Source organism: Mirounga angustirostris, unplaced genomic scaffold, assembly GCF_029215605.1.
Source record: "Mirounga angustirostris isolate CCGP_5_RB_7025 unplaced genomic scaffold, mMirAng1.0.hap1 SCAF_4, whole genome shotgun sequence".
Lineage (NCBI taxonomy): Eukaryota > Metazoa > Chordata > Mammalia > Carnivora > Phocidae > Mirounga > Mirounga angustirostris.
The window spans coordinates 179,190,498-179,216,596 of record NW_026991712.1 but is presented as its reverse complement, the minus strand read 5'-3'; the positions used below and the strand labels follow the sequence as shown (position 1 = coordinate 179,216,596).

The 26,099-nt window shown below is 45.5% G+C and overlaps 1 protein-coding gene across 1 annotated transcript in view; it reads left to right on the top strand.

The window, feature by feature from the left end:
- Positions 1-697: 697 nt before the first annotated feature.
- Positions 698-26,099, top strand: part of FHAD1 (forkhead associated phosphopeptide binding domain 1) — a 129,681-nt gene continuing 104,279 nt past the window's right edge. The window contains exons 1-2 of the mRNA XM_064589895.1: positions 698-764; positions 8,803-8,909. Of these exons, the coding sequence (XP_064445965.1) occupies positions 713-764; positions 8,803-8,909 (159 nt within the window). The 5' untranslated portion in view covers positions 698-712. The remainder of the gene's footprint in view (positions 765-8,802; positions 8,910-26,099) is intronic.

Sequence of the window (26,099 nt, the reverse complement as noted above, 5' to 3'; positions counted from 1 at the left end):
TGAAAAGCAGGTGATCTGGCTGGAACGCTCACACACCACTCAAGGATTGTAGATGGTACCGGTGCTTTGGAAAAATGTTTGGCAGAATCTTCTACAGTTGGGCCTCTGGGTTCTCCGAGGCCCAGCCAGTCTACTCCTAGGTGCATGTATGCATACCCCTAAGACAGATACAATGGCCCCCAATTATCGCTGGTGTTCACACCTCTGGGTAATCCCTTCCCCTTGAGCGTAGGTGGGACCTGTACCTTATTTCTGACTAGCACAATGCTGCAAAGGTGATGGGATGTCATTTCTGGGATTTTGTTATGTAAGATGGTAACCTCCATCTCACTAGGAGACTCCCTCCATTGACTCTCACTGGCTTTCATGAAGCAAGCCACCTTAGGGAGAAGCCCACCCGGCAAACAGAGAGTGGGGGCCTCTGGCTAACAATCCTCAAGGAACTGAATCTTTCCAACAACGACATGAACTTGAAAGTGGATCCTTCCCCATCTGAGTCTCAGATGAGACCCCTGGCCTTGGCTGACCCCTTGGTGCAGCCCGTGAGAGCCCCTGAGCAGAAATCTGCCACCCCCAACAGTGGCCGGATTCCTGACCCACGGAAACTATGACATGATAAGGGTGTGTTGTTTTGAGCCACTATGTTTGTTGTAATTTGTTATGCAGGAACAGGAAACTACCCACCACTGTGGAATGCCGTACAGCAGTGAGAATGAATGAGCCAGTGACATCACACAACAAGGGCAAATCCCATAAACATCATGGTGAGTGAAAGAAGCCGGGCGGAAAATGGAATCTGTATACTTCCGTTTAAACAAAGCTCAAAATCAAGCAGAACTAATCTACGATATTGGAGGTCAGGGTGTTGGGTGGGTAATGACTAGAAGCGAGCACAGGGAGGCTTCTAGGGGCTGGCAATCCGCTTCTGGATCTGGGTTCTGGTTAGGTGAATCCATGCACTTTGCGAAAATTCTTCAAGTGTACACTTATGATTGGCGCACTTTTCAGTATTTCAAAATGTGTTATTTTTTGATAAACAAGTTTGCCAAAAATGCAGCATTCTGGAGTCGAATCCCAGTCTGACCTCTTACAAGATTTGTAACCGGGCAAGTCACCTGACTCTTCCGTGCCCGCTTCTGTAAAATGGGTTAGGCTAAGAATTGAATAAAACTGTGCACGACATCGTGGCTGGCACCTCACAAGCCTAGATATATATTAGCTGGTTTTGCTAACCACACCCATAAAGGTCCATTGTTGACTCGCAAAAAAAAAAAAACCCAAAAAACCAAAAAACAGCAGAGGTTTGTCCAGATGCCTGAAAGTAGAATTTATGGAGTTGCCCAGCAGGTACCATCCCAGAGAGACCAGGTGGGTTCTCAGGAAGCCCTCCAGGGGACATCACGGGAGGGAGCTCAGCTGTCTCTGACATCCACTCCCAGAAACGTCCCAGGGCAAAGGGGAAGATGATGTGCCACTGGTCAGAGGTCACATTTGCTCTGAGTTGGGACTGAGTCTTGATGCAAATCAAAGTTCTCCCCAGGGTGTCTGTGACCTTGGGCTGTCCTCCCATATCATCCAGAAACCAAAACAAACAAACCAAACGGCCACTAATAATTGTAAACACTCACAGAGCAAGTCTGTTGTACTGGGCACAGTTTAATAGTTTACACTTACTGGCCCCTGAATCCTCACCATCCTGGCCTTGCGATCTCCACCGGACAGGTGGCAGAAGTGAGGACAGAAGAAATCAGAAGAACACACCCATGGTGGGATCGGCACACTTAGCAGTTTGCAAACAGAAGGCACACACCCACTCCCGTGGCAAAGCCCGAGGAACCAAGGGGACTTGACTCTGGAGACCGATTTGCAAGAGAAACGAAGGCGTTGAGCAAGCAACAGAAGAATCCATTTGAGAAAAATCTTCAAACCTGCATGTTTTCTCATGTTCTGTCAAGGGAAGGGGACGATGACAGCGGCAGAAAGCCTCAGTGACCAGTTCGTCTTTCTGCAGTTTGAATTTATTTTTGTGAGTGTGAGTGTGTGTGTAGTGTGTGTGTGTGTGTGTGTGTACGTAAATAAAACCCATATTTCCTAAGGCTGAAGGGCCAGGTTATTAGTGGCTCTGGAGTCTCCAGCAGGCCAGGCGGTCTGCTCTCCCCTCCGTCATCCTACTCAGCAGCTTGGCTACTTCCTGCCCTCACGCTCTCTTCCTCCCTCTTGCTCTCCCTTGCGCCTGTTCCCGTTCTTTCTCTGGCTCTCCCTCACCCCATAGAGGCTGGGCAAGCCTCCCTACCTTCATTTCAGTTTGGAATGCAAAGGCACTAGGAGGGACAGGCAGGTCTGGGAAGGGTGCGAAGGGGGTGCAGTGGGTGCCATCTCCCTGATCAAGGACAGCCCAGGGAAGGTGGCTGACACGGAATGAGGTCCTACAGGGGCAGAGCCCCTCCCCTTCTCCCCAGGAAGGAAGCCCAGTGTCTGGGCCTCCGAGTTTGGGGGCAGCCCCTTCCCTGGCCCTTTTCTCTCCTTGCTTCAGGCAAGCCTTCGGTTTTACATTATTCAGTCCCTTGTATGAGGACAGCTGGGAACAACGGAGCCGGGACTCGAACCCCGGGCCCTTCAGATGCCAGCACTTCTGCCGTTGAGTCACGATACAATATGGCCTTGGTAGCCACCCACAGCTGAATAACACTGATTGATCATAAGCATCACCAAGGAACCCATATACTCTAGAAACCTCTATTTTTTCCTTCAAGGGCAATATTTTTAACACCCCATCATGGTTTAATTGCAAGTTACAACCCTCTCTCTCAGTCCAAGAAATCATAAAGCCATAAGTTATTGGGGTGTTTTATGTTCTGTTTTTGAAATTAAAATGGATTACATGTTATTGCATTTCACGGATTGTACACACCCTTTGAGATAACTGTGGCATTTTGGGGGGAGGGGAGCCCAATCAAGATTTAGCAGTTTCTGCTCGCATGGGTCTGAATGTCAGCTTTGCTCTCAGTTTAGAATTCTTCAGAGGGATGGGCTACTGGCGACATACGACCTCTCAAAGACTATCTGGGGCCTTGGGCTACTCTGGCTCACAGCCAGCCTGGCTTCTGTTAGGGTCTGCCTGGCAGTAAGCAAGTTTGCATCCTGCACTCATACTGGGGACAAGAATTGGGCTAAATCAAACATGGAGGTGGAGGTCCAGGTAGGGGTGGTGCTCAGGCCTCCTGTGAGCCCACTGCCTGGACAGCTGGCAAGAGAAGCCAATGTCCTGGGGTCAGGACAGATCAGCTCAGTGGCCGGAGAAAGTAGGAAGTCAGGCTGTGGGTGAGTGTTGGGGGCGGGGGCTGTCCCCTCCACCCCCCATTCACTCAGGCACTGTTTTAGGTACTGGTGATCCAGCAGTGAACTAAACAGAAAAAAACTCCCTGCCCTCCTGGAGGAGGGTGGGGCAAGGAGACACACGAATGAGATAAATCAAATAGGATGTTAGATGATAAGCGGTCAGATGAGAAGAGGGAGAGAGCGTTGAGGTTTTTGTTTTGTTTTGTTGTTCTTGTTGCTCTTCCTTGTTTATTGGGTTTGGTTTTTTAAAAGAATTTGAAGTAGGGCAGTATTTGAGTAAAAATCTAAAAGAGATGAAGGAGATCCCTGGTGGAAGTGCTTTCTAGGGAGAGAAAACATAAGTGCAAAGGCCCTGAGGCAGAAAGGCCCTGGGGAGTTGAGCCTGACCCTTCCTGTTCCTGTGAAGCTATTATTCCTTAGGCCCCAGTTTCTGTGGTCACTCCTCCGACTTTAGGCCTAGGGTCTTTCTGGATGTGGGGAACTGACCCCAGGCACAACCTTCCAGGCTGCGTGAGGCCCTGGAAGAGATTTCCAGGAATAGGCCCTGGGGAAGGTCTCTGCAGTTCAACTTTCTAAGACAGGGTTTTGCCAAGTTTGTAAGAAATGCACATTCCCAGACCATGCCCCTCCGCATTTGCCTGCTCAGAATCTGTGATGGGGTCTGTGCCTGGGAATCTGCATTTCTAAAAGCCCCTAGGCATGTTTGAGCATCTTCACTATGTCCATTTCCATGAGTTCTCTCTTAGATCTTGTTCTAATTGCCTAGGATAGAGTCTGCCACATTTCATCTTTTTAAATGTTTTTTGAGGTTTTCTGGAGGCACCTTGCCGGCCATTTCCTGCCAGGGAAGGGAAGCATTGTCCAGGTAGGCAGAGTCGGCTGGGCTGTTCTGCTCCCAGGCAGAAGGTGACATGGGGGTGGTGGGAGATCTTTGGGATTTGCATGTTTTCTCCACAGCCCCTCCCCCAGTCCTGCGCCCAGGGTGGGGCTTTCAAGGACAGTAACCGATGCAGGTCAACTCTGGGGACTCAGGAGATGTTTGTAGAGATAAAGAACAAATGGCCGAATAAACGTCGGTTTTGACAGGGAAGGACAGGAATCATAGCGGGGTTGGCGGTTTGGAAGTATCCTTTCCCCAGCCCATGGGAAAAAATCCTCATTCTTTCAAAATTGTTCCTTCCACCCCATCCGTCTCCCATCCCCATGCCCACCCCCACCCCCAGAAGTGGTGATCCCCCCAGCTTACTCTATTTTCTGCAACAGAGAGGAGTCGAGATTCGGGTGGGGCAGGGGTTCTAACCTCTAAGCTTCTCCTGGTTCAGCTCCATCGCCCTCCCACCCCGCCTCCACGCACCCAGCCTGGAGCAGAGAGTAGGAAGAAGGACTCTCGAGTCTGCTCCTTCCTCGCTGGAAAACCGCGGGCTATTTCTGTGACCTCTGAGCCTCCGTTTCCCCATCTGTGAAATGGGCCTGGGGATCCCTAAGCGGCAGACCCCGGGATACTTCCAGGCGCTGCAGCAGGCTGCGATCCTCGCGGTGGTGTCCGGCACACCGCCCCTCGCACCACCCCCCCACGCCCGCCCCCCTGCGCTGCGCCACGCAGGCCACGCCCCTCGCCGGCCCGGCGGCGTTGCCATGGCGACGCGCGTACACAGGCCGGGCGGGCGCGCGGCGTGCCGGCCGCCGGCTGGAGACTCCGCGGGAGCGCGGCCAGGCGGCCTCGCCCGGGAGCGGGCCGGGCTCCTCCCGACCCCGCCGGCCTCTCGGCGGAGGACAGAGCGTGGGCTTCTGCTTCCGGCCAGGTGAGTGCGACGCGGGAGGAGGCAGCGGGCGGAGACCTGGGGCCAGACCCGGTGGGCTGTGCGAGGTCAAGAGCTTGGAGGCGAGGTGCGGGACGCAGCCCCACCCCCAGCTGGAACTCCTCTCGATCCAGGCTCAGGTCCCCAGGAGCACCCAGAGGAGTTGCTCCAACACCAGCCCGTCCGCCCTAAAATGCAGGCCCCCATCCCGCCTCCAGAAGTAGCCTGCGCGGGAGCTTCAGGACCCTCCTGGGCACCAAGCATACCGCTCTTAGATATCCAGTGGGGTACAGCTGGGATTAGGAGGGGTGCCCTCTGGTTCCCCTGATTTAGGGACAACACCCACCCAATGGCCAGAGATCCCCTTACCTGACCTTCCCTCCCTTGAGGAACTTTTGCAGCTCCCAGGCCACTGAAGACCTGTAGCCCTGAAAAGACATACTGCTTCTCTAGCCCAGTTCTGAGCCATCCCAAGTGGTCAGGGGGTATGCAGGTGATTTGCTCTTTACTATGCCTGGTGCTTCACAGCACTAAGAGCGAATTTCCAGAATTTAACACATTCAAATTACTTTCTACGGTGTTTTCAGGCAGGGGAGTGACTGCACAGGGCAAGATTAAGATGGAGAGATAGTGTCCAACCCAAAAGCTCCAGGTAGAATTTAGGGTTTCCAAAAAGGATATCTAAGGTAGACACCAGGTGGGAAGATTCCTAGCCAGCTGGCAGCACAGATTTGCTTTGATGTGTCATTTGCATTTTCATTCATTCAGCAAATGTTTACTGAGCATCTACTATGACCCTACTTGACTCATGCCTTGACTCAAGGCATGAAGACTTAGGCTGCAGATGCTGGAGATGGGGTAATGAACGAAACTGTGAGGAACTGCAAAGGGTCTGAGCTTTTACCTTGCTTGCAAGCTAATAAGTTAGCCTGGCCAGCTTATAGATGCTGGCAGAAGACACAGGACAAAATTTGTCAATGCCTTTGCTCCATAATGGGTACAAATACAAGGTACCCATGAAGAATTGTCTCTTAACAGAAACAATGCAGTTCTGGCTCTCTGGGAACATATATCTCAGTGAAAGGAAAATAAACGGCAAACACAACTAAATAAAGGAACCAGAAAATGTCAGAGGTTAATAAGCACAAAGAAGGAAACACAGTAGGTGGTATATGCCAATAGTGACTAAAGGGTGCCTTTAGCTAGGGTGGTCAGGTGGTTGCCATACAGGGGGGCCACCTGAGCAGAGAGAAGACACCAGCCTTGGGAACATCTAGGGGGAGAGCTAAAAATCAAGCATGCACACGACCCAAGTTCTGGCGTTTAATTTAGTAGCATTCCCTGCAGTTTTCCTGCAGAAGAGACTTTTCTCCCGAGTTTGCATTCCAGATTAATTAGGCTTGAATGTGTTGCTTGATAACATGATCCTCTGCCATTGAAGTGAATAACTAAAGTGATTTGACAGCTAACAGAGCATGGTTCTTTGGGAAGAGGAAATGTCTCTCCCTTTCTGTGAATGACATTGAACTTAATAAAATGTATTTCTCATTACAGGAAAACATATTTGTGAGGTATCCGTAGCTCTCAGACTTTACAAATATAAAATAAACTATCTGGCTTATTTTTATTTCTCTTACCCCCAGGTTGGGTCTTTTCTTCCTTTCAGAGGATGGAATCTGGGTGTCAAGGACTTTCTGACATGTCCCAGGTGTCAAGACACAGTGCAACTCCCCCCACCCCTCTCTGTCCAGCAGCAGTGGACATGGAAATTGAGCTGCCGGCTGATTGTTACATGCAAAGGCTCAGAGCTGTCTCCCTGACACTTGGTGCTGTGTGTCCTTAACCTCTCTGAGCCTCAGTCTCCCCATCTGTAAAGTGGGACAGTACTAATACCTACCTCACAGGGCTGTTCCAAGGAGGAAAAGAGACAGTGTGTATAAAAGAATAGCACAGGGGCGCCTGGGTGGCTCAGTTGGTTAAGCAACTGCCTTCAGCTCAGGTCATGATCCTGGAGTCCTGGGATTGAGTCCCGCATTGGGCTCCCTGCTCAGCAGGAAGTCTTCTTCTCCTTCTGACCCTCTCATGCTCTATCTCATTCTCTCTCTCAAATAAATAAATAAAATTTAAAAAAAATAGCACAGTGCCTGGCACTTAGGAGGGATTCAGTCATTGATGATGGAGATGTGGATGAAAAGCAGAATCAGACCCAAGACCCCTATGATCACAACTAGATGGTCTTTGTTTTGTTGTTGTTGTTGTTGTTGTTGTTTTAAAGATTTTTATTCATTTATTCATGAGAGACAGAGAGAGAGAGAGGCAGAGGGAGAAGCAGGCTCCCAAGGAGCAGAGAGCCCGATGCGGGACTCGATCCCAGGACCCTGGAATCATGACCTGAGCCGAAGGCAGACGCTCAACCATCTGAGCCACCCAGGCGCCCCTGGTCTTTGTTTTTATCCACAGTCCAACAGCATCACATTTCAGTGACCTTTTAGTTGAAAAGAAAAGAGAGGGACTTCGGCTCTTGGACACGGCACTGAGATGAAGGATGTCCCACTGTGTAACTGGACATACCTCAAATCAGAATTCAAGCGTCATATGAATTATCAACATTTTGGAACCTACTGAAGTCACTGAGATTTTTATATTTTAAAAAACCAGTATAGAACTTACTTTGGAATGCATCTAACTACAAAATGGATGGATACATGGCTAGATGGAGGGTTGTGTGATACAGCAAATATAGCAAAATGTCAATTGTAGGATCTAGGTGGTGGGTATAAAGGAGTTCACCTGTGTATCTGACATTTTCATAAAAAAAGGTTGGGGGAAAATATGTACAGAGTCTTGATCATATGTTCAAGCTAGACTCTTGATGGTTTGCCTTTCAAAGTTACCCTTTTCCCCCTAATTTATGAAGAAATGGAGTGATTTACAAAGAAAGTATCCTTTAAAGCCCATTCCCTCAATGACTAACTCAGCAGTTTCAGAAGCTCTATAGAAGGCTAAACTTCCTTGGGTTCAAGTTCAATAAGCCCAAGATTATTCTTCATCATCATCATCATCATCATCATCATCATCATCATCATAACAGGACAAATGTGTGGTTAGTGCATAGCGGCCACCACCCCAAAAGCTTCACACACATGATTGCATTTCATCCTCACAGAACCCTTTAGGTTACAGAGTATTATTAACCCCATTTTACAGATGAGAAAACTGAGGCATAGAGAAAGAAGTAACTCACCCAAAGTCACAGAGCTAGTGTGCGGTGGGTTAAGAATATGGGACAGAATACCTCCTGTGTCAGATAACTAACATTGTACTGAGCTTCATGGGAGGTGGACAGAGATTATCAGTGGAATTCAGGTTTGTTGTTGGGTTGTTTCTGTTATTGGTGGTTTGGGCACTGAGTTATGTAAAAAATGTCTTCTGTTTGATGATCAGAACCAAGCTCATCTTTGCTAGATGTCACTGCTTAAAAAGATAGTCTTAAAAATCTGCAGAAATTGTGCTCAAACTGTAAAGTCCATCTATCCTCTGCAACCTCTGCTGATTTCTCCTTTAACATGACGGTGCATTTCATCCATTCTAAATGTGATGTTGAATAATCAGAAGATTGCATTTTCCTAATAACTTTTTTTTTTTTTCTGAAAACCTTCTGTAGGGAAAGCAGAGAGTATGAAAGCCTACCTAAAGAGCGCAGAAGGCTTTTTTGTCCTGAATAAAAGTACTACTGTTGGAAGGCATGAAGACTCAGACCTTGTTTTAGAGGTAAGAACTGTTCCTGCCCACTCCCAGCATCTCACCCCCTCCACACGTCCCTGCTGTTCTGTGGACTCGAGTCTTTTTTAAAGCACATCTTCTAGCTACCAGCCACATCCTCCCTCCATGTGCGACCCATAACTACCTGTGGAATGTACTGGGTCTCCTCAGCATGTGTAGTGAAAATGAGTATGAGATAGAGTGTGATGTGCCCTCTGTCCTTTGCTGACCATGTGTATGGATGCCCCACCTATCGTCCCCTCCCCCCAGCCAAATGGGGGGCATGGAGCTCATGCTTTGACCTTCACCTGCTCTGGGCCTGACAGCGAGGGCCACCTGAAGTACTCGGCTTGAGCAATGGCCTCTCGCCTTTTCCAGAGCTTTTGGAGACTGTTGTGATGTGTATAACATTTGAGAATGTTATATAAATGGAATTATACCACATGTGACCTTTTGAGATTTTTTTTTTTCTCACTCAGCATAATGTCCTTGAGATCCATTTAGGTTGTTCGCCTGTTCCTTTTTGTTGGGAGTAATATTTCCATGGTGGAGATGTACCAGTTTGTTTAACCATTCACATATTAAAGGACATTTTGATTGTTTCTAATCTGGAGTTGTTACAGATAAATCTACTTATGAACATTTGTGCACAGGTTTTTGTGTGACTGCAAGTTTTTATTTCTCTGGGATAAATGCTCAGGAGTGTGATTGCTGGATCAGATGGGAAGTGTATGTTTTCTAAAGAAACTGCTAGACTATTGTCCAGAGTGGCTGTACCATTTAACATTCCTGCCATCAAATGTATGAGACACGGTTTCTCTGCATCTTCACCAGCAACTGGTGTTATCACTGGTTTTTAATTTTAGCTGTTCTGGTGTGTCGTGATGTCTCCCCATGGTCTTCATTTGCATTTCCCTAATGGCTAGTGATGTTGGACATCTTTTCATGGGCTTATTGGCCTTGTGCACATCCTCTTTGGTGAAATGTCTCTTCATGTCTTTTGCCCATTTTCTAATCACGTTGTTTGGTTTTTAACTATTGAGTTTTGAGAGTTTTTTAAAAAATATTTTAGAGACATGTCCCTTTTCTTTCAGATACAGAGGTTGCAGATCATTCCTCCTTGTCGATAACTTGTCTTTTCATTCTCTTAACAGAATATTTCACAGGGCAGAAGTTTTAGATTTTGATGAAGTTCAGTTGATCATTTTTTCTTTTCATGAATCATGCTTTTCATGTCCTGTCTAAGAATATGTCGCCAAGTCCTTGATCCGGAGGATTTCTCATATTTTTTTATAGAAGTTTTGTAGGTTTTGTGTTTAAATATATGCACCATTTTGAGTTCATTTTTGTATATGACATGAAATTTAGGTCAAGGTTCTTCTTCATTGCGTGTGGATATGTAGTTGTCCCAGCACCATTTGTTGAAAAGACTGTCCTTTCTCTATTGAAATACTTTTGGAACTTTGTCAAAAACCATCTAGCCATACTTGTGTGGGAGATATTTCTAAGTTTCCTATATGTTTCGTTGATCTATGTGTCTGTCCCTCTACCTGTACAACACAGTCTTGATTCCTGAAGTTATGTAAGTGTTGACTCAAGTCGAGTGATTCCTTCCATTTTATCCTTCTTTTAAAAAAAAAAATTTCTTTTTACCTATTTTAGTTCTTTTACCTTTTCACACCAATTTTAGTATAAGCCTGTCCATATATACAAAATATCTTGCTGGAATTTTGATAGGAATTGTATTTAAGCCAATATATCAGTGTGAGAAGAATTGATATCTTTACTATGTTGTCTTCCAATCCATGAACATGGTATGTCTCTCCTTCTATTTAGGGGGTCTTTGATTTCTTTCATAAATGTTCTGTAGTTTTTAGCATACCAGCCCTGTACATGTTTGGTTAGATATGCACTTAAGTATTTATCTTTTTTTAATTATTGTAAATGGTATTATATTTTTAATTTGGTTTCCACATGTTCATTAATAGTATATAGAAATACAATTGATTTTTGTATGCTTATGTGGTATCTTGCAACCATAACTAAACTTTCTAGAAAATTTTTTTTGTTTTGTGTTTTGTTTTGTTTTGGAGATTTTACTCATTCATTTGACATAGAGAGAGAGCTCAGAGCACACAAGCAGGGGCAGCAGCAGGGGGGAGGGAGAAGGAGGGAGAAGCAGCCCCCTCTCCAAGCAGGGAGGCCAATGTGGGGTTTGATCCCAGGACCCTAGGATCATGATCTGAGCCAAGGGCAGATGCTTAACCGACTGAGCCACCCAGGTACTCCTAGGAAGTTTTTACAGATTTATTGGGATTTTACACATAAACATTCATGCCATCTACAAATAAAAAGTTTATTTCTCCTTTCAGAAAAGGAGATCTTAAATACCCTTAATTTCCTTTTTCTTGCTTTAATGCACTGGCTAGAACGTCCAGTACTCTGTTGAATAACAGTGATCAAAGCAGTATAAATCTTTATAATTGCTTATTCCTAATTTTCTGAGAGTGTTTGTCAGAAACTCTCAAATTTAAAAATAACTCAATGGACCTCCCCTTGAGGTTCTTATCCATGATGTAGTCTCCCTACAAGGAAGGACACAGAAATCTCTGTTTAGTGCACAAAGTGGGGGAAAAGAAGAAAAATTGAAGATTCTTCTTTATCACAACAAGGGACAGCTTTTCAGTAGTTTCATTTCATGTCTGGCCAAAGTAGAAACAGAGATCTGTGTTTTGAACCCGAGTATGATATTAGAAAACTGTAGGCTTTGGAGAGAGACAGACCTGGGACTGAATCTCATTAGGCCACTGGTTGGCTTTGTGACTCTAAGCAAATTACTTGATTTCTCTGAGCTCATTTTCCCTGTCTATAAGCCACTGATCTCACAGGGTTGTGGTAAGGAATAAGTGAGAAATGCACATAAAATGGCACATGATTCTAAGTAAATGACACCATGATCATTAATATAGGCTCATAAAATGGAGATTGAGAAGAATCCTTAAAGGTGCACAGGATTAAGATGAGGAGCCACTGATACTAACAAGCTATATGGAAAAAGGAACTAATGAGGACAATTTTTATATAGACAGAAATTGAGTTGCATTCACTGTATAAAAATAATTGACCACCTACTGCTCCTCAGACTTAGTTTAAGAAGTAAATCACCCCCACCAGCCACAGTCACATTGATTTATGAGCATTCGGCTGTGTTTCCAGAAGCACGAGCTCATCTTGGCTCCCTAGAGAACAGATGACACATGAATTGCCAAATGTTTTGTGAACAGACTTTTGATGGGTGCTTCTATCTTCTCTTAAACAAATCCTCTTCCCCAAGTTTAAATGGATTTGGGAGAGGAGATTTGTTTAAAAGGGGTTGTGGGGACACAGGTCCATTTTGAAAAATTGAAACCTGCGGACGTGTCAACATTTTCTAGTTTTATAAAACAAGACAAGTTGAAAATTGCTCTGTTGACTTCCTTGGGCCTTTCTGATGAGAAGAATCACCCTTGATTAGCTATGGGCCACCCTGAGGAATCAATCACCAGTCAATTTATAGTTTATGTTATTTGTACCACTAGAAGTCATTTCACTAAATAAAGTTCAGAAATACATATTAATAAAAAGTAATCTCCAAAATTACCCAGAGGTTACATCCAGCAAATAAAAAAAGATCGTTTTATTTACCTGAGTAAATCCTAAAGAATAGACAGTCTTACTTCTAGGGATTTATACTCATGGCAAGGTTGACATATTGTTCTGATTGTTGATGGCATCAGATTTTGACACCATTTACTTTTTCCGATAATGGAAGGTCATTACACACTTACTGTTTTTAAAAAATGGGAGAAAGCATGGGATAAGGAAGAAAATAAAAGTCACTTGTAATCATTTGGCTCAGGGAAAAATCAATATTGATCTTTGCAGGGTTTTGCCCTGCAGACTTCTTTCTCTATCCTGTAAGGAGTTTGGTTCTCTCACGGCAAAAGGAAGCCTGTTTTCACCAGGCTAGCTTTTACGGTTGTTATCACTCATTCCTCCCACAAATATTTACCTGGAGCCTCAGTACTGAGGCAAGCCTGGGGATAAAGCAATGGTAGAATAAGTCATGGTCCCCACAGTCAGGAAGCTGCTAGGAGAGAGACACATAAGTAATAGGATCCCACAAAGACACATATGGTTCTATTCACATTGGGGCTCTAAAGGAAAGGAATATGGAGGATAAGGAAGATTTAACTAGACAAGGGGAAAGGGGAATGGCATGTGCAGAGGCACTGGGGTGGAAGAGAATATTATGAGCCCAAGGGACTGAGAGAAAACCAGTGTGTCCAGAAGAGTGGGAACGGAGAGAGCTTAAGAGATGAGTAAGCCTCCTTCAGCCACCATATCTGAAGAGTATGGGAAGAAACTGAGGAATTTTAAGCAAGGAGAGAGACGTGCATTTTGAAATGACCATCCTGGCTGCCACGTGCAGACTCGCCATCAGGAGCTCTGTTCAGGGGAGCCTGGGTGGCTCAGTTGGTTAAACGTCTGCCTTTGGCTCAGGTTGTGATCCCAGGGGCCTGGGATCGAGCCCCGCATCTGGCTCCCTGCTCAGCAGGGAGCCTCTTTCTCCCTCTTCTCCCCATTTGTGTTCTCTATCGCTATCTCTGTCTCTCTCTCTCTCAAATAAATAAAATTTTTTTTAAAGAGCTCTGTTCAGAATCTCCCCTCTCCCATTTTCCAGAGCTTGAAAGCCTCAGCCTTGTTCATTTAAGACATAAACCTTGTGAATTTTAATTTGTGTGATCGGATGTGGCTTGTGAACTGTAATTTTTCGAGTTAGATGTGGCTGTTACTTAACCCCACTGAGAAAGGGGTTCAGTTCTTCCAGAATGAAGAAATACTGCAAGCCAGTGGTTGTAGAATTTTCCATCTGTATCAGAGTGCTTGTTAAACTTGAACCCCTAGACATTCTGACCCTGTGGGTTTCAGGGTATGGCCCAGGAATCTTCACATTATATATGCTCCCCAGGCTCAGGTAGGGACTGGGGTCCCATGGAGATTGGTTCCAGGACCATGCTTTGAGGGCCCTCCCTCTTTCTTCTTGACCACACATTTTTTTTGGGAGATGATGTTGTGGGAACCCCTGTTGGGGGGAGGGGCACATACTATTTCAATATACTCTGTTTTGAGGGAAAGAGAAGCAAGAGTTCCACAGTGGAGAGCTGACCCACCCTCACCCCTCCCCAAGAACTCAACTGGGCCACACCTGAGAGGTTTCCAAATCCCCTCGAAGACTGAGCTACAGGACAGCCCAAGTCAGCACCATGCTGTGGCAGGGAGGGGGGAGATGGAAGAGAAGAAGAAAGGACAAAAATGACAGGGGGTGAAATGCTTATACCTGCACATTTGGCCTGGGCACTCAGTACCTACCAGCTGGTTCCTTTCCAGCTGGAACAGTCTAGCACGTGGCAGCCCCTTCTCAGGTGGGATCTGAGAGTCGTGGAGCAAGACTGATCTAACAGACACACCCGCACCCATATGGCCAGAGGACTCTTGTCCCTTTGCCTGGCACCTGCCTGTTCTGGGCTGCCTCTTAGAAAAGAGCCATCAGAGCCCACGTCTTCTTGTTTATCACTATTAAACAAGGCTGCCACAATTGTCCCGTTATTTACATCACTTCGCAGACGTGTGGGCACGCACATCTGTACTTCTGACGGGCGTCTCCAGATTGCCCACCAGAGGTTATCAGCACTGGACAGCCCCGCCCCAGTGTGCCTTGTCCACCCACTGGATCTTTGCTCAGACCCGGCATCCATGTCGTTTTCATTTGTGTTTCTCTTATGAGCAAACCCCTGCATTTTGAGAGATGAGGTAACAGGTGGACCCGGGCTAGATAAGGATTCTTACCCTGCTCAGTCTCTGTGGGGAAAGGCGCAGAAAGACACGGGAGGTCGCCACCCCTTCCATCCGCTCTTCTTGCTCCCTGCTCACCTGGGCTGTGCTCCCATGCTCACTCCTGGCTCCTCCCCAAGCTCCACTGCTTCGGGATTCACCCACCTGCTCTCCTGAGTCCCAGGGGAACTTTCCTCTCCCCCCCATTCAAGAACTGGCAGCTGGAACTCGGGACTGATCTCACTGGTCACTTCCTACTGCAGCAATTCTTTTATTTTTTTTTTTTAAGATTTTATTTATTTGTCAGAAAGAGAGAGAGCACAAGCAGGGGGAGTGGCAGGCAGAGGGAGAAGCAGACTCTCCACTGAGCAGGGAGCCCAACGGGGGACTCGATCCCAGGACCCTGGGATCATGATGTGAGCCCAAGGCAGACGCTTAGCCCACTGAGCCACCCAGGCGCCCCCCTACTGCAGCAATTGATGAGCCGACTTTCCCTCCAGCAGGTGGAGGGCTTCCAAGGGGGGAGAAAGTTTATAGAAAGGGGCTGATCCCATGTTGCTCATTTTTTTTTGTTATTGTGGTAAAATAGAACACAAAATGTTCCATCTTAACCGCTCTTCGCTGTACAGGTCAGTGGTGTTCAATACACTCACCTTGTGCAGCCATCGTTGCCTCCATCCCCAGAGCTTGTCACCCTACAAAACCCTGCACCCACTCGACAACCATCCCCGGTGCCCCTCCCCCAGCCCCTGGCCCTCACCCTTCCGCTTTCTGTCTCTATGAATTTGGCTCTTCTAGGTACCTCCTGTAAGTGGAATCACGCAGTGTTCGTCCTCTTATGACCCTTACTCAGTTCACTTAGCATCATGTCCTCAAGGTTTGCCCATGTTGGATATTCCGTTGTATGCATTCGGCACACGTTGCTTACCCGCTCGCCTGTCAGTGGACCCTGGGTTCTTTCCACCTTGTGGCTCCTGGAAATAATGCCGTGAACACGGGCGTACAAACATTTCTACCAGCCCTTGCTTTCCATTCCTTTGGATGTATACCCAGAAGTGGGCTTGCTGGATCATATATCATTTTATCCTTAATTTTTCGAGGAACCGCCATACCATTCTTCTCATCTCCTGCTCCATTTTACATTCCCACCAACAGAGTACAAGGACTCCACTGTCCCCACATCCTCACCAACACTGGTTTTATCCCGGTTTTTTTTTTTTATTGTAGCCATTCTAATGCATGTGAGGTGGAAGATCATGATCTCTTCAATAGCACAAATAATACAAACAGTTAGAGCGTGCATTTCTAGACTACTTACCACACCTAATGTGGCTTCATATATATTCTGTGTACTGTACGTGTATTTACAAAATTACACCCTCAAAAAAAAAAAAAACCCTATGGGGTAGGAACTGCTATTATCATTATTATCCTCATTTACGGAAAGGTTAAGTAACTTTCCCCAAACCACACAGCTGGTCAGGGGAGGTGGGGCTGATTTCAGATTCAGGGCCGTCTGACTCAAAGCTTCTAGAGAAAGAAGTTTCATTCCCTGAGTGTGAATTTAGCTTTGGGAGCATCTAAAATCTAAATATCTGAAATTCCTTGTGAGTTCACTGGAATATTAAAATAGTTCACTGAGCTAGGGAAGTTCCAGAGCGTGAAATCCAAAGTGAGGATCATAGGTGAAACACGAAATGAATTTTCTTGTGGTCCTCATGCCCACAACTAGCTGGCGTGGCGCCATCTAGTGGGGGACTTGTGTGGGGGAGGGAATGTTGACCCAGTGCTTTCCAGCCAAGAGGACCGTTGGGGCTGTAAGTTGAGGCCCCACGAGAATCCTTTCTGGGGGTCAGGAAACGCCTCTGAGAAAACCAAGCTTGAGCTGCCTCTTTAAAAGAGAAGTCTTCAGATTTTCCAGGCAGAGCAAGCAGGAAAGGACACCCGAGGTGTTGAAATAGCATGTGCAAAGGTCCGGAGAGGTTTGGTGAATAATTTGGCCCCGGGAGAAAAGGACATGTTGGTGGCAATGTGTAAAATGGAAGCCAGGCTAAGCATTTGAGGAGGAACCTCTGTGCCCCCTCTCCCCCGCCTCCTGCCCTGAAAAAGGCTTTTAAAGCTGGGGAGGAACTGATGGTCTTTGTTATTTGGGTGGGAGAAGAGCAGGCAGAGAGGCCCTGGAACAGAGCAGTCAAGGGCATGACCTTGGCACCAGGCAGCTGGTTCAGAGCCCGGCTCCGCCCTGGTGGGCTGTAGGGTCTCAGGCAAGCTGTGTAGCTGTTCCCCATTGCAGTCTCTGTATATGCACCACGGGGACAGTTGCAGTGACCACGTTATGAGATAATTACTGCGAAGGGCTCAGATCAGTGCCTGGTGCTGTCATTTCTGCAGTAAATGTTGGCTATTGTATTTGTGTTCCACTTACAACAGCACAAAGGGATTATGTCACAGTGCTCTACTTCAGAAGTCAGGGTGAACTCAGCTGGTTTCTCTGCCCCAGGTCACAGGAGGCCAAAATCAAGGTGCTGGCGGGCCTGGGCTCTGACACAGAGTCTCCAAGGAGAATCCGCCGCCAGGTTGGTTCGGGTAGTTGGTGGAACTTAGCTCCTGCAGTTACGGACTGAGGTCTCCTTTGGAGGCTGGCTGTCCATGGAGGTGGCTCTCAGCCCAGAGAGGCCGCCCACATTCCAGGCTGGTGGCCCCCTTCATCTTCAAAGCCAGCAGCATTGGATCAAAGCCTTTTCGTGTTTCAGATCTTTCTGACCCCCAGTTCTGGCTCATCTGTCCCAACTCCAGCCAGAGAAAGTCTCTGCTTTAAGGGCTCATGGCATTAGACTAGTCCCACCTGGAAGATCCAGGATACCCTCCCTCTTTTAAGATCATGGATTAGTAACCTATACATCTGTATAGTCCCTTGTGCCATGTAATGGAGTATCATACCAGGATCCACGTTTAGGGCATAGATCTCTTTTGGGGGCCATTCTACCTACTGTGGTTAATCCTACCTCTTGCTTGCACCATTGCCACGGGGAGGGTGTGGCCTCGTGGGGCTTGTTTGAGAGCATTTTGGAGGAACCAGTAAGGACAATGCCAGTAGCCATGGAGAGAGATGGTGGGTGAGCTGGGAAGGGTTATATGGGACGGGAGGAGGCAGGATGCAACGTGAGGTGAGTGCATCAGCATCCAGGGGCAGGCGGTCACTGGGAGGCCCAGAGATGAGCTGGGGGTTGGAAATACACATCAGAGAATTTGGGGGTGGTGCAGTGGCCCCACCTGTGGATGGAGCGAGAAGGAAAGGGAGCTGGCCCTAGACTCCTCGGAGCCATGGAATCCGGGGGCAGGCAAAGGGAGAGGAGTCCAGCATGGAGACCTAGGAGTAGTCAGAGAGGTAGCAGAGCCAGCAAGCTGTGGCCAGGCCAGGGAACTTATCAGTAACATATACATAACACACTGAGGGTTTACTTGGTGCCAGGCACTGTTCTGGGCACTTCCGAGTATATTAACTCATTTAATCCTTACAATGAACAACCCTACGTGGCAGGCACTATCATTTCCCCCATTTTACAGATGAGGAAGTTGAGGTCACACAGGGTGGGTTGGGGGCTGGGAACCCTGTTCAGGCAGTCTGATTTTAGGAACTAGCCTCTTCTTGAGGCTTTGCCCTTCCTCGGGGCCTTTCCAGGGAGACCAAGGTAGGTGGGTGTCACTGACAGAGGGAAGGAGAGACGCTTCCCCTGCCCTTCTCCTCCCAGACTCACTGTCTTACCAGAGCCCAGCTGTTTCCTCATTTCCTTATTCTTTCGAAAACCTCAGTTTTCACTGTTTCTGCATTACATCTTTTTGAGGCAGTAAGGAAGATGGAGCAAGGGAATGGGATAGCCAAGAACCAAAAGGTGAAAAGAAATAGATCACATGCACATACACACACCATTTAATTTTTAAAATGTTGTCCTCCTACCTTGAAAATTCCTTCAAAGAGTACCTCCTGTCAGTCCTGTGAGGCACAGCATATGAAACCCACTTTTGCAGGGGAAGCAACCACTCTGTCCTTTCCTGCTTGCTCTGCCTGGAAAATCTGTCAGAAAGCACAGCATATGAAACCCACTCTTGCAGGAGAAGCAAGAGACTTGCCCCAGGCTGCACAGCTGGGATGCGGTGGAGGTGCGATTGGACTCCAGGCTTTCCAACCCTAGAGCCCGTCCTCTTGCTCGCAGTAGTGAGCATTTTGGCATTCTCTATATGTGCCAAAGTTCTCAGTGCTTTTATATGTGTTATCTCATTTATACGTCACCGATAACTACTAAGCTGTTCTATTGTCTGTATTCACCGACAAGGAAACCGAGGCACTAAGAGAATAGGTCACGTGCCCAAGGTCACCCAACTAGGAAGTAGGAGAGCTGGACTTTGAGCCCAGGCCCCCCACCATGAAAGCCAGTCCAATAAGCACCACACCGTCCTGCCTCTTCAGCCCCTTAACCAGGAGGCCACATGCCTCCCCTGACCACAGTGCTAGCTGCCGCAGAAGCTGGGGGACCATGGGTGACAGTGACAGTGGGCTGAGGGCTCAGGTGGGAAGGAACACTCTCGAGACAGTTTGATACCAATGGAAAGGAATGGGGGATGGGGAGGGGAGGCATTGTGAGGATGGTGAACATGGTCACGGGTCAGGGGGTCATGCTGAGACTGAAGATACAAAGAGGAGACCCTCCGTGAGCTGGGACCAGACGAGGTGGGGTAATGACAAGACCACCCTGAGCCCCTCCGTGGCTGAGAGAAGGGGACCTGAAAGTCATATCTGACAGCTTCTCCCTGCTGGAACTCCAGGTCCTGGCAGGGGGCAGAGGGCCATCCAGAATGGGTATGGAGAGACAGAGGTGGGTTTCATAAAGGGACTCCTACAGGGGGTGGCCAGACTTAAAGAAACCACTCCGGATGGTGCAGTGCCCAGAGCCACTAAGAGTGAGGGGCTGTTCCCACCCCCTAGACCTGAAGGGTGAGGGGGTTACATCTCCTGGAACCCCCAACAGGAGCTGTGGCTTTTGGTGGAGGGTTGCACCCAGCTTATGGTGACCCCACAGGGAGGGAGCCAGGAGAACAACTACCCTACCCTCTCTCCTCCCTGCTTGGGTCTCTGATCCCCCATTGGCCAGCCCCAACCAGAAACCAGAAGCAAGGAGCCCATCAGCCCATCGATGCAGCCACTTGGGCTGGGCCCCGGTCAGGCTCCATGCTGAGCATGGAGTCAGCCTGAGATTCTCTCTCCCTCTGCCTCTGCCTCTCTCCCCCGCCATGCACACACATGTGTGCCTGCGATCTCTCACTCTCAAATAAATAGATAAATAAATAATAAAATGCGTGTCCCATATTCAGTTCCACCCCACTCCTGTCTCACTATTAAATCACTGTCTACTGTGAAAAGCATAAGGGATAAGTCAAGGACACAGATTTTGGTTCTGACAGTGCCATGTGCCAGCATCTCGATGTTGGCTGAGGCACTTCATCTTAGCCATTTTTCTTAAAGATTTTATTTATTTATTTGAGGGGGAGGGAGAGGGACAAGCAGACTCTGCGCTGAGCAGAGAGCCCAACGCGGGACTTGATCCCATGACCCTGAGACCAAGACTTGAGCCGAAACCAAGAATTGGACACTCAACCTACTGAGCCACCCAGGCGCTCCCATCTTAGCCATTTTCAATATTGTGGTAAAATGCACATAACGTTTACCACCTGAACCAATTTTAAGTGTGCGGATTAGCAGTGTTAAGAGTGTTCACATTGTTGTATAACCAATCAGAACTTTTTCATCTTGCAAAACTGAAACTCTATACCCATTAAACCACCAAATAATGCCCAACTTCCCCTCCCCCACCAGTCCCAGTCCCATCGTACTTTCTGTTTCTATGAGCTTGACAACTCTACCTACTTCATATTAGTAGAATCAGACAGTAGTTGCCTATGTATGACTGGCTTATTTCACTCAGCGTGATGTCTTCAAGGTTCATCCCATATTGTAGCATGCATCAGAATTCTCTTCCTTTTTAAGGCTGAATAATATTCCATCGTAGGTACTTGGCACATTTTGCTTATGCACTCATCTGTCAGTGGACCCTGGGTTGTTTCCACGTTCCAGCTATTGCAAATAAAACTGTGAACATGGGCGTACAAATATTCCTTCAAGCCCTTGCTTTCTGTTCCTTTGGTTGTATGCCGGATCATCTGATAATTTCATTCTTAAGTTTTTGAGGAACTGTCTTCCACATCGAGCTGCACGTTTTAACATTCCCACCAGTGAATCGTGGGACAGCTCAGCAGGGTGGAGCTTACACATTCAGCCTATCTGAGCAGCAGGGCTTCTGTCCCAATAGTAGCTTTTCAATTTTCCAAGGAAGTGGACGGTCTGGTATGATAGGGCAGTCCCAGGAAGCACTCTCTTGGCCCAATATGTGGCAGGGGCTCACCCCATTTTATGGAGTCATTCAAAACTTCCTGCTTGCTTTGATTTCTTAATAATGGCCTGACAGCTACTGAGGAACTGAAAGTAAATGAGGCCTGGGAAAAGAAAAACAAAATGCAGCCCATAGAATTTCTCTCTTTGATGGGTTATCAAGAGTTCATGGAGCACAGAGATCAATGAGAATGGTGATGACCATGACATGAGTGGCATTTCCCAAAGAATTGATGTGTTTTAATATTGAAAAAAAAGTTTCTTTTTTAGACCAGGTTGAGGTTTATAGGTTATTGAGCAAATAGTACATAGAGTTCGCATATACCCAGCCCCTGCAAACACACACAGAGCTTCCCCTATCGTTAACGTCTTGCTTTAACATGGGACATTAGTTACCACTGAGGAACCAATGTTGATATATTATTATTAACTGAAGTCCATAGTTTACATTAGGGCTCACTCCTCGCATTGCATATTCTGTGGGTTTTGGCAAATATATAATAAGTATACACCACTGCCGTGTCATACAGAATAGTTTCACTGCCCCGAAATCCCTGTGCTCCCCCTATTCATGCCGTCCCACATCCATCGCTTTGGATGGGATGAAGCCATCCAACTGGAATTCCATTTGGAATTCCATTCCATTCCAGTTCCATCCAACTGGAAACCACTGATCTTTTTACCATCTCTATAGTTTTACTTTTTTCAGAATTTCATGTAGTTGAAATCGTACAGCCTTTTCAGACTGGCTTCTTTCACTAAGAAATGTGCATTTACGTGGTTCCGCCATGTCTTTTTGTGGCTTGATAGCTCATTTCTTTTCATCACTATTATTTTATTGTACGGATGTACCACAATTTGCCTATCCATTTACCTTTTAAAGGACACCTTGGTTGCTTCCAGTTTGGGGAAGTTATGAATAAGAATACTATAAACATGTATCCAAAATAAATGAGTCTTAAAACTCAACAACTAAGAAACAGACAACCCAGTTTACAAATGGGCAAAAGATATGAATAGACACCTCACCAAAGAAGATATACAGATGGCAAATAAGCCTATGAAAAAATGCTAAACATCATATAGTTTTCTTCATATAGATCTTTACATATTTTGTTAGATTTATACCTAAGTCTGTCTGTCTGGTCTTTCTTTTCCCTTTTTTTTTTTTTTTTTTTTTGGTGCTAACGTAAGTGATGTTGTATTTTTAATTTCCAATTCCAGCTGTTCATTGCTGGTATACAGGAAAGCAATCAACTTTTGTATATTAATTTTGTATCTTGCAGCCTTCCTATAATTGCTTATTAATTCTAAGAGTGTTTTTGTTGATTCTTTGGGATTTTCTACATAGGCAATCATGTCATCTGCAACCAGAGACAGTTTTATTTCTTCCTTCCAAATCTACGTACCTTTTATTTCCTTTTCTTGTCTTATTGCGTGTCCTGGCTAGGACACTGTACTGTGTTAAAAAGGAGTGTGAAAAGGGATATCCTTGTCTTGTTCCTAATCTTAATGGAAAAGTTTCTAGTTTCTCATCATTAAGTGTGATTAGCTTTAGGGATTTTGTAGATGTTCTTTATCAGGTTGAGGAAGTTCCCCTCTATTCCTAATTTGCCAAAAGTTTTGTGTTTTTGCTTTTTAATGATGAATAGGTGTTGAATTTTGTCAAATGCTCTTTCTTCATCCAGTGATATGATCCTGTGACTTTCCTTCACTAGCCTGTTGAGGTGATAGATTACATTAATTGATTTTCAAGTGTCAACCCAGTCTTGCATACCTGCATACTTGCTTGTGGTGTACAATTCTTTGTATATATTGTTGGATTCAATTTGCTAATATTTTGTTGAGGATTTTGCTTCTATGTTCATGAGAAATATGCGTCTGTAGTTTTCTCTTCTTGTAATATCTTTGTCTGGTTTTGGTATTAGAATAATGTTGTCCACATAGAATGAGTTAGGGAGTGTTCCTTCTGTTTCTATGTTCTGGAAGAGGTTGTAGAGAACTGATATCATTTTTTCCTTAAGTGTTTGATGGAATTCACCAATGAACCCATCTGGGCCTGGTGCTTTCTGTTTTGGAAGGCTATTAACTATTGATTCAAATTCTTTAATATATATGGGCCTATTCAGATCATTTAATTCTCCTTGTATGAGTTTTGATACATTGTATCTTTTGAGGAGGTGGTCAGTTTCATCTAAGTTATCAAATTTGTGGGCATAGAATTATTTATAATGTTACTTTATTATCTTTTTAATGTTTATGGGATCAGTAGTGATGGTCTCTCTTTCATTTCTGATTTTAGTAATTTGTACCCTCTCTCTTTTTTTCTTGGTTAGCCTCCTAGAGGCTTGCCAATTTTATCAATCTTTTCAAAGAATCAACTTTTCATTTCATTGATTTTTCTCTATTATTTTCCTGTTTTTTTATTTCATTCATTTCTGTCCTAATTTTTTCTTCTGCTTGTCTTAGGCTTATATTGCTCTTCATTCTCTAATTTCCTAAGGTGGAAGCTTAGATTATTGATTTTAAACTCTTTCATTTCTAATATATGCATTCTATGCTATAAATTTCCTTCTCAGCACTGCTTTCCTGCATCCCACAAATTCTGATAAGTTGTATTTTCATTTGCATGTACTTCCATTTCATTTAGATAATTTTTTCTTTGTCTTACGACTTCTTCCTTGACCAACATGCTGTTCAGAAGCATGTTGTTTAATCTCCAAATACTTTGGAATTTTCAACTATCTTTCAGCTATTGATTCCTAGTTTGATTCCATCATAGGCTGAGGGCATACTTTGTATGATTTCTGTTCTTTTAAATTTGTTGAGTTATGTTTTGTGCTCAGAGTGTGGTCTATCTTGGTGAATGTTCTATGTGAGCTTGAGAACAATGTGCATTTTGTTGTTATTTGGTGAAGCAATCTATACATGTCATTTAGATCCAGTTGACTGATGGTGGTGTTCAGTTCAGCTTTATCCTTACTAATTTTCTGCCTGCTGAATCTGTCCATTACTGATACAGGGATGTTGAAGTCTCCAACTATCATAATGGATTTGTTTATTTCTCCTCAGACTTCTATCACTTTCTGCCTCACCTATTCTGATGCTCTATCTTTAGGCACATACAATTAAGGATTGTTATGTCTTCCTGGAGAATTGACCCCTTTATCATCATATGTAATGCCTCTCTTTACCCCTAGTAACACTTCTTGCTCTGAAGTCAGTTCCATCTGAAATTAATATAGTTCCTCCTGCTTTCTTTTTGTGTTTCAATATTTTGAATACCGAAGTATATGATAAAAATTTGCAAAGTGGGTAAGAACACAGACATTTGAATCAAGCAAATCTGAATACAATCCAGGCTAGCCAAGCTGGGTGACTTTGGGCAAATTTAATCATTCTGTGCCTCAGTTTCCTTATCTACAAAATAGAGAACCATCCCTTTGGATTATTGTGTAGATGAAATGGGATAATGCAGTAGAGCACTTAGCAAATTTCCTGGCATGTAATGTTGAATTAATATATTCTATTAATACAAGTTATTATATTACTGTATAACAATATAAGCTCAATAATATAAGCTATTATTATATTATCAATACAAGCTATTGGTATCATTGTATTATGGGACTTTACACTTTGTACTGTATTATGGGACTTTATACTTTTCTAAGTGCAAGTACTCTGTAAGAATGTCAGATGAGGCACTCCGAGAAGATAAATCTAGAAACTAATTGCAAAGTCTCAGGCCGGGGTGGATGTCTCATAGGCACAGTGTCCTGAAAAGAGAAAGACTTCACATGTGCCCTACAGCCACAGTCCAGAGCCCCACGACTCAGGGAATGTAGTCTTTCCTCCTGGGTGCTAAACTTTGCTCACTCTTCTAATGAAAGAGAAAGTACGGAGGAGCCTTCTGCCCCACATTGCCAACTCACAGACACACTATCTGGGCTGGAGTTCCTTTCTTTCTGGAAATGTAGTCACACCTGGCCCCATTGAAAAGCAGATCATCACCGATGAGATAAATTCTGAGCAGCTTTTAAAAAGCAATAGAAATAACTAATCACATGGGAAAACCTTCATTGTACACCAAGGTTTTGTAAAAGTAGTTATAAAACTGTATGTTATGTGGTGTGATCTCAATTTTGTTTGAACTTTTTAAAAAGATTGTAAGCATAGACAGAAGACTGGAAGGAAGTGAGCCACAGTGTTAAAACAGTGCCTGCCTCTGGGGGATGGGAGCCTTCTTTGTGCTTTTCTCCAATTCTCATTTTCTGTAACACTTTTAAAATCTTATTTTCAAAATGAATAAAAAAATTAATGAACAACAATCATTAGAAACTCTCCCCTTCCTTAGCTCTATGTACCTTATTCCGCAAACTTGGTATTTTCCTTGCAGGAAAGTGGACAGTTGTCACTTGCCAACTGATCTTTCTAGTTTGTGTTTGGGGTGATTTTTGCTTTCTGTCCTGCCATTCTGGACAACCAAAAGCGTACCTATGTGGGGTCAGGGAAAGAGAAAGGGGCCAACTCCCTGGCCAGAATATGTGCTCATTCAGACTCCCCTGAGTTCCCTTTGCCTCTGTGCTGCCTGGTTCCCCACCTCACAACTTGGGCACCTGCTCTGGGTCTGGAGTCAGAGAGTGCATACCCCAGCTCTGCCACACACTAACCATGTGGCCTTGGCCAGGTTACTTAACTTCTCTGACCCTGAGTGTCATCATTTTTTTTTTTTAATGGAGAGAGTGTTGTGGGGGTGGGGCAGACCGAGAGGCAGAGTATCTTAAGCAGGCTCCATGCCCAGCCCAGAGGCCAAGCGTTATCATTTTTAAATGAGGGTTGTGGTGACCAGCCGGCCAGGCGAGGGACTTAGCACCTTC